At 37.8% G+C, this 8,606-nt stretch overlaps 2 protein-coding genes across 3 annotated transcripts; one reads left to right on the plus strand and one right to left on the minus strand.

Annotated features, from left to right (window-relative positions):
- Window positions 1-470: 470 nt before the first annotated feature.
- LOC148586948 (ankyrin repeat-containing protein BDA1-like) lies at window positions 471-2,108 on the plus strand. Its single transcript, XM_088514411.1, has 2 exons — window positions 471-1,103; window positions 1,335-2,108. Exons 1-2 carry the CDS (start codon window positions 471-473, stop codon window positions 2,106-2,108), a joined length of 1,407 nt encoding a protein of 468 aa, XP_088370537.1.
- A 2,142-nt stretch (window positions 2,109-4,250) lies between these two features.
- LOC148586949 (uncharacterized) lies at window positions 4,251-7,948 on the minus strand. 2 transcript variants are annotated; one of them, XM_088514874.1, is made up of 4 exons: window positions 7,763-7,948; window positions 6,293-6,459; window positions 6,109-6,139; window positions 4,251-4,685 (listed from the first exon to the last, which is right to left on the minus strand). In XM_088514874.1, the coding sequence occupies exons 1-4, from the start codon at window positions 7,877-7,879 to the stop codon at window positions 4,680-4,682; spliced, it is 321 nt and encodes a 106-aa protein (XP_088371000.1). In that variant the 5' UTR covers window positions 7,880-7,948; the 3' UTR covers window positions 4,251-4,679. The 2 variants fall into 2 exon arrangements, with proteins under 2 accessions (XP_088371000.1, XP_088371001.1); XM_088514875.1 differs by lacking the exons at window positions 6,109-6,139; window positions 6,293-6,459; window positions 7,763-7,948 and adding an exon at window positions 5,484-5,939.
- Between the last annotated feature and the right edge of the window lie 658 nt (window positions 7,949-8,606).

Raw genomic sequence — 8,606 nt, forward strand, 5'->3', positions numbered from 1 at the left:
CGTTTTAGTGAAGCATTGATGACTTGTACAAATTGATACAATGGATGCAAAAGTTTTGGACAGGATGGATAAGATTCCGTTTGTTGACACTGCTTTTCACATATATATCTGCTTATGATCAAGGGCACATCCGGTTTTTCTTTTGTTCATTCGTTAAACAAAAGAAAATCGACGGAAAAAACAATTAAAAGAAGCTGGATTTGTACACATCTGAAGGTGGGTTCAGGTATCATGTATTTTTCCACTTGTATGTCGGTGATGTCACAGCGGTTCCCGAATCCCTATATCCATCCATCTTAGCGTCATTAATTAGATTCATTACTGTTCACTCAGCCAATCCTATAAAAGAAAGACGAGCTAATCTTCTCATTTGCCCCAGTAACTAGTAACTCTCCTCATCTGCATTAGTTGTCGGTTTCAACATTTTCTTTTGATTTCCTAGCCTGACTATCGCTTTCCTCTTAATTCTAATGGATCAAAGTTTGAGGAATGCTGTTGAGCAAGGAAGCATTGACGCCTTATACGCATTGATACGGGAAGATGTAAATGTTTTGGATAGGATCGATGACATTCCATTTGTTGAAACTCCTTTACACCTAGCTGCATCTTTAGGGTACATCCAGTTTGCCATGGAGATCATGAAGTTAAAGCCCTCATTTGCTAGGAAGCTTAACCAAGATGGCTTCACTCCCATGCACCTTGCTTTGCAAAAGCACTATGCGTTACAAAATGACTGTGTTTTACAAAGACACCAGACCCTATTGGTGCACCGGCTACTTGACGATAATGAGGACCTTGTCCGTATCCGAGGAAGGGAGGGCGTGACTCCTTTGCATTATGCAGCTCAAATAGGAAACCTCCCTCTTTTGAAAAAATTTCTACAAGTCTGCCCAAAGTCTCTTGAAGATGTAACAATTCGAAGAGAGAATGCACTGCATATTGCCCTGAAATATGGCATGGTCCAAGCTTTTAAGCTCCTGCTAAAATGGATTCGGCAGGCTTGGTTTAAAGATGCCAAATTGTTAGAGGAGAAATTGCTATTTTGGCAAGATGTGGAAGGGAACACTCTATTGCACGTTGCAGTATACAGAAATCAACTCGAGGTAAGTCCTTTTCACTCAAAGTTATCTAGTAAAGGAGAATAGAGTTGGTATAATGGAGGTCTATCAAAAATTGTCTTGAAAATTTTACTTAAGCTTTGCGGTGTGATATTTGCCTTTATTTTTGTCGGTAGTTGTAAAATTTTATTTAGCAATATTTGGGTTTTTATTTTTTCTTGGGGCGACTGTTTGGATCAGTAATTATTCATCTTTCCAATTCTCTACATGTTGCAGGTAGTGTCGTTGTTAATGGCTACAAAATTAGTTGATTTAAAGGCCAAGAATTTAGAGGGTGATACGGTCTTTGACATCTTGGAACGCCAAACACATGTTGAGAGCCAACGGATGAGAGATAGGCTACGACCACGTGCATGTTGTCGTTGTGTCAGTCGTTTAATAGCTATAGTTAAATTATCTTTAAGCCCTTTCCAAAATTTCGTACAACGTCTGTGTGGGAAGCTTTTCGTACGAATACGTCGTCAGGAAACAGTTATGACAGAAGAGAGGCGCAATGCATTGTTGGTTGTTGCTGCACTACTATTAACGGTCACCTACCAAGCAGCACTCAGCGCTCCTGCAGAAGCTCATGATAAAGCCAATCAGTTCGACGGCACAGCCCCGATCAACGCCAGCAGAGACCCACTCGCCCATCTATTCAACAGCACAGCTCCGCTCAGAGCTTATTGGAACGCAATCAATGCAGCGTCTAATGCCATCAACAAGAACATGTTAAATGGGAATGCCTTCCTTTTGGTTAATACCATAACCTATTTCCTAACAACCGTCACACTTCTCTTCCTCGTCCCTCCTGATTTTATTGGACTCGTGCTCTACTCACTCCTTGTACTCCTCTCTTTTTGCTATTGCGTTTCAAGTCCGTTAATAAAAATTTCTCTTATAGTCACCATTGGTGTGTATTTTGTTTTAGTTATTCTCTATCTTTTCATCTTTCTGTTCCCGGGCAAGCGCGTCAAACGTGTTTCTTCATTTGATATACATATAGATTAATCACCCGCCATCCTTTTCGTCTTATTATTGTTGCTTTAATTTCTTTCTACACAGTCTTACCGCCCTTCTCCACAAACCAAATTACCTTCCTCATGCCGTATCTCTACATTAATCTTCTCGTACCCACTAACAGGAGTGCCTGAATTGACTTCTTAAATCGGTGACAACTCACATTTGATTGCCACTATTATGCGTGACAAGCGAGGAAGATCATGAAGTCGTGGGAGCTATATATTCTGGTGAGAATGATATTTTTTTTTTGTTGATTGATGTACTTGTGTGTGTTGTATTAGGAAGCTTTAATGAATGTTTCTTGAGTATTATTATTTTTTTTATTTTTGTCTTTATTCTTTTCCACCAACGTAGCTAATAAGCAACGTAGTTATTTTAATTATTCCTTTTCCCATTTCCCGTTATTGATCAGAAAAAGTAGTTATTTTTATTTCTTTTGTGTCGAAAACTAATCTTTGTCAAGATTTCAATTCTTGTACGTTGTTGCCAATTACGTGCACTCACTGGTCACTACTATGGTAGGATAACGGAGGTTTTTAACTTTTTATACCAATTGTAAAGTTCTATATTTATGAAATATATAGTAATTGGGATAATGGAATAGATCGATTAAATGGAATTACTGGAATCGAAAATTACAAAGGAAATGCAAGATTCAAAGTAATTATAACCCATCTATCCCAAAACAATATAAAAACATATTTTCAAAAGACTAAAACAAGATAACATAATAGAAATATCAAAGTTTATGTGGCGTGCTCCTTTCAACCAACAAACTAATTATTTTCATGGATAAAATATTATTATGAAAATCACGCTACATACATACACTACAAGAAATTAGGTCTTTAGGGGCGACTTTAAGTCGCCCCTAAAGACCCTAAAGTGGACGCTGTTGGCAACAGCGTCCACTTTTCGACCCTAAAAGTGTCGACCCTAATAGTCCGACCCTAATGATCAAATGTCTGATTATCAGGGTCCACTTAAAAGTCGACCCTAATGATCACTTTTAGCGTCCACTTTATCGCCCCTAAAAGTCGCAATGTTTGGACCCTAAAGATGATGTAAACGGAAGCGAAAGTCGACCCTAATAGTCAAGCAATAGCGTCCACTTTTAGTTAACCATTAGGGTCGACTTTATGGACCCTAATGGCCCTTTTAAAAAAATAATAATAATAACTATTAGCGTCCAAATCAAAGTGGACGCTGATAGTTAAACCATTAGCGTCCACTTTTGTGGACGCTAATGGTCCAAAAATATTAAAAAAAAATTGACTATCAGCGTCCACTTTGAAGTGGACGCTGATTAGTTGACCATTAGGGTCCACATTTGTCGACCCTAATGGTCCTAAAAAAAAAACTGCGATCGATCTCACACAAGTGTGCGATCGATCGCAACATCAGTAGGTTTTCAAAATTTGGAGACCATTAGGGTCCACATTTGTCGACCCTAATAGTCATATAAAAAAAAAAAAAAAAAAAAAAAAAAACTGCGATCGATCGCAAACTTTTGTGCGATCGATCGCAACATCAGTAGGTTTTCAAAATTTGGAGACCATTAGGGTCCACATTTGTCGACCCTAATAGTCATATAAAAAAAAAAAAAAAAAAAAAAAAAAAAAAAAAAAAAAAAACTGCGATCGATCGCAAACTTTTGTGCGATCGATCGCAACATCAGTAGGTTTTCGAAATTTTGGGATCGATCGCACTCCAAGTGCGATCGATCGCAGCATCAGTAGGTTTTCGGAAAATTGCGATCGATCGCACTCCAAGTGCGATCGATCGCAGAACCAGGGAACATTAAAGCATACTATTATCATTGTTAAGATTTACCTTGTAGCAAAATGACACTTTTCTTATCTCTCTATTGGAGTACTACTTTGTGGCTCTAGTTCCTTTATGGCAACAAATATTAATTTACATAATTCACCAACTTTTTTAGTTCTGAAAGACTTTAAATCATTCCAAAGAAATGTAATATTTTCCAATTATCAACATGAACTCAGCTTTGGGTTCTGGAGATAGACATTTTTTGGTTGAATTTTATGATCTTTGTTCTGTTTGTGGAAATGGATATTGGGGCAAGGCAAAGCATATCAAGTCATCACCACGTGTTAACTGCAATGATGATAAACTTGCTAAAAAGCTAGAAAAGCTGAAGGTGGGAATATGTAATATTTCTCTTCCAACATCAAAGTGTAAGTTCATAGTCAACTTCTTCAAGCAATCTCCAAGACTATTCGCTTTAAATAAAAATATGACTGTAAGAGAACTAGCAATAACAGAAATACTATAACTGAATAAAATAAAAACTGCTGAGCTCACATCTGCTTTTTCCATCAGAATCACCCCCAGAGGAAGAAGTGTGAGGAACAGCTGCTGAGTCAGGCACATCCTCAAGAAGGGTCTGCAAGGAAGGTGGACGCAAAGTGCTTCTTGCAGCAGCAGCAAGAGAAGCAGCTGATAGAACTGGATGATCATTGTGCTCAGCATCATCATCATCATCACTAACAGCCGATACGCCCAAACCAGCAATAGCAGCCCGATTAAGTAAGCATTTTAAAACTACAAAACCATAGTATCACATGTTTCACAAATCACACATCAAATTTAAGAATAAGTAGCACTGCTATTCATATATTAAAGTATATTATTTCTGAGAAAAGGGAAACATACAATAGCATTTAAATTCAAAGGAATACTATTAATAACTTCTTTATGCCTTGATTTCATAGTTAACTTTTTGCTGGACTAGAAAAGTTACAGGCCCTACATAACATGATCTTCATTAATTGATGAAGTTCCCTCAAGAAAATATACTACTACATAAAAATCAATCCCATATCAAGAAAAATCTTACAAGTAAATGGAGAAGACCATAGATGAAGAAGATTACTGCTAGAATTACTATAAGCAAAAGAAGTACTGGACTGATTCTGCTAAAAGATGATGTTGGGGTTGCTTCTTTCTCATAGTTGGTATTGTAATAAGGAGCAGAGAATGAAGAGAGAGATGGCTGAGGAGGTGGGTATACCAAACTTCCATCTTTTTTCTGGGCTTCATAGGGAATGCTAAACATTTTGACAGATGGGTATGCTAAAAATATAATCTTTATCACAAATGTCTTTTATAGTTTTGAAACACACATTTAACTCCAACTCCAAGAGTAGAAATATTAATGTAGCTGGAATTATGCTAAGCTGTTGACAACCATCAAATTCTCTCGGTTTTATGAGGAAAACAAAATGCTTTTGGATGGGGATTTTGCTGCTATTACATGAAAGCCGAGTGAATGAATTTTTAAGATTAGAAAGAAGATGGGTTTTTGGAGAACTGAGGAGATGTTAAAGGTTGCATACGTACCATTTGATATGGGAAGCACACAGGAAACCATTAATAGAGAAATGCAGAGTCTCTGGTTGGTGAAGATGAGATTTTTCTGCTTTTGAATTCTGTTTGCGCCACAGGAGTCCCAAGAGGAAGGTTATTCAAATTGGCACAATGCCCCACAGGAGTCCCAAGATGAGATGTTTTCACCACAAAACATCTCCAATAAGATGTAGTTCAAATGGCACCCAAAATAAAATCCCATATCAAGAAACACACAAAATCAAATCAAGAAATTATCCAAAAATCAAAACAACACCCACCATTAGCGTTGACCCAATAATCCTCAAATTCCATATAAATGATTAAGAACATTTATGAATAGGGTCCCCAAAATAAAATCCCATATCAAGAAACACACAAAATCAAATCAAGAAATTATCCCAAAATCAAAACAACACCCACCATTAGCGTTGACCCAATAATCCTCAAATTAGCAAAATACTCTCAAATCATCCATAGGTATGCCAACATGAAGTGTAAACTTCAGAAATATGCATCAAGATTGGAAATTAACCAAAGCATGAGAAAACAGGGTTCCGACGAGAGAGAATTTCGGACAGTTACGAAAAGAGAGAAGACGAAGGGGAAGAAAATTTACCTGAAGCTCTTCTTTCTTCCTTGCTCGGCAACTAGAGAAAGACAAATGTTCATTAGTGAGAGAGACAAAGAGATATATATCAGGTCTGTGATTAAAGTAAAAAAATTGAATAAAACCTAAGAAAACAAAATATAGAGAGAGAGAGAGAGAGGAGAACGAGAAAGAGGACCGAATGAGAGAGAACCTGGCTATGCCTCTGCAACTAGAGGGAGAAAATACATGGTTGTGTCTGCAACTTTGAATCACATCTCTCTCTCTCGCGGTCTCATCTGTCAATCTCCGTTTGTCCGTCACTCTCTCTCTCTCTCTCTCTTGTGTCGATCTCTCTCTCTCTCGCTCTAGCTCTCTCTCCTGGTATTGTGCAGAATTGCAGAAGGCAGGGGATAACAACAATTCCAAAAGTAGTTTAATGAGTCAGATTGCAAACTTCTTCCTCTCTCTTCTTATTTCTCTTCTAATGCACTCTACTTTATTTTCTCTGTTATTGCAAACTGTTTTGCTCTCTAAACAACAATTCTAATAACCGTGTAAACAGCCCCATAGATCCCTAATTTTACTTCCAAACTCTATTTTGTTGTGAATCCTAAGTACTCATAAGATCCTTCTCACTACTAAAGATTAGTAATCATGTTTTAGAAGTTTGTAACAGCAAAATTTCCTAGATGCTACTAGTTGCATGTGATGGCCTAGACCTACACAAGAAAGAAAAGAAAAGTATGCCATGAGCTTATGTCTTGACCAACAAAAGAAAAAGACAAAAAAGAAAAAAGATGACAAGGACCATAGAAAACTTGAGCTTAGGGCATTCGGTCGATGAATCTGACAATGGTTTACAATATATTGGACATTCAAATGTGATTTTATAACTATAGGTACAACTTTACTATTTTTGTAGTAAAGAATTAGAAGAAAATGTAGGAGGCTCTAATTCCTATTCTTTATACTCATTTCTTCGATAATTATTTCTTTTTGTCGAAGTATTTCTTCCATCATTATTTCTCCTTTGTTTATGAGATGCATACACTCAAAATGATAATATTAGATACAACAACATGGAACTACAAGAGCAAATATATGTATGTGACTCCAAATAGAATACCTCCATGACTATCTTATTGGCAAGTTCTCAATGGATAACACCGCTTATTGTATAAAGTTATAGTTTTTATAGGAGCTTCACTCTTTATAGATAAGGTAGGTTTCTCAACATAAATATAATGACAATATTTTAAAATAATTCTATTGTGTTAGAGCATTATTACTTTGTCGAGCCATTTAGACATGCTCTTAGTCATAATTGGCCAAATCCAATTATGACTAAGCGCATGTCATCAAATCCAATCAGGTATATGCCACATATAGTTATTTTATAACATTCCTCAATCCAAGTGAATAAAAAGTCATACCAAGAAGTTATTAAATGCTAGTTAGTAAATTAAGAATCTAAAACCAATTTCCCTCGAGTGATAAGGGTTGGGGGTGTCTAGTTTGAAGTTCAAAGTATACCCAAGGACAGAAAATGTGAATGCTATATAAAGAAGCAGTGGGCATAATAATGATTTCATATTGACAGAAAAATTTTATGGGATACAAAAAATGCAAACGTGTGAAAACCAAAACAAGTTGAAACAATAACAATACACAGACTACTCACAGCATCTTCCATGGTTGCACGCCACCCTTGCATTGATGACAACCCATATCTAAGTCTGTCATTCTCCCCATCTTGTGATGCTTTTTCAGTTTTGGGGGCACTGAGATACATCCCCATTTCTATCTGGAATACTATCAATCACAAAAGCTATTGCACAACATAGCTGAGATATATTCCAATTTCTAAGCGAAAGCATACGAGTACAATCAACGACGTAGTAAAAGGAATAAAAAAAGAACTTTTTTATTCTAAAGGAATAAAAAATAGCAATTGTACGAACAGAACTCAACAAAAGCCAAATGAAATCTGATTTCAAGTCCGTTTCTGAAAATTGCAAGGAAGACGGAGATTGAGAGGCTGGCTCTTGAGTGGCTCGAAGCTCCTTTGCGGTGGTGCCCAGGATAAGAAATACGAAAGGCTGAGGACGCATAGCTCGCCCGTCTGTTTCTCTACTCGCCCTGGATGGGCCAGTCAACTTCGACGGCTGCAATCTCCAGCCGCCGCGAAAGCATTCAAAGCCATCGGTCCAAGGCCAAATCAACGGCCCTGATCTCCCCGATGCACACAGACGATGTTGAAGACTTCGAGTGGATCGTCGATGGAGGCACCGACTACATCTCCGAACTGCCAGACGAGTGCCTGGCTTGCATTTTCCAGTCTCTCGGCTCCGGCGACCGCAAACGCTGCTCTCTCGTCTGCCGCCGGTGGCTCCAGATCGAGGGACAGAGCCGTCACCGTCTCTCTCTCGTGTGTGTGTGTGTCTCTCTCTATCTCTCTCTCCTAGTATTGTGCAGAACTGTAGAAGGGGGATAAGATGAGAAGAATGGGTTAGAGAGGCGAAGAA

Source organism: Corylus avellana, chromosome 3, assembly GCF_965113065.1.
Source record: "Corylus avellana chromosome 3, dhCorAvel1.hap1.2, whole genome shotgun sequence".
NCBI classification, from domain to species: domain Eukaryota; kingdom Viridiplantae; phylum Streptophyta; class Magnoliopsida; order Fagales; family Betulaceae; genus Corylus; species Corylus avellana.

Excerpts from the sequence above, each read along its gene's own strand:
- LOC148586949 (XM_088514874.1), bottom strand. The coding sequence starts at position 7,879 with ATGGGGATGTATCTCAGTGCCCCCAAAACTGAAAAAGCATCACAAGAT. Across the intron at positions 6,460-7,762 it reads GTGCAACCATGGAAGATGCT|GAGAGAGAGCTAGAGCGAGA; the intron begins GTGAGTAGTCTG and ends GCACAATACCAG. Across the intron at positions 6,140-6,292 it reads AGTTGCAGAGGCATAGCCAG|TTGCCGAGCAAGGAAGAAAG; the intron begins GTTCTCTCTCAT and ends GTCTTTCTCTAG.
- LOC148586948 (XM_088514411.1), top strand. The coding sequence starts at position 471 with ATGGATCAAAGTTTGAGGAATGCTGTTGAGCAAGGAAGCATTGACGCC. Across the intron at positions 1,104-1,334 it reads TATACAGAAATCAACTCGAG|GTAGTGTCGTTGTTAATGGC; the intron begins GTAAGTCCTTTT and ends TACATGTTGCAG.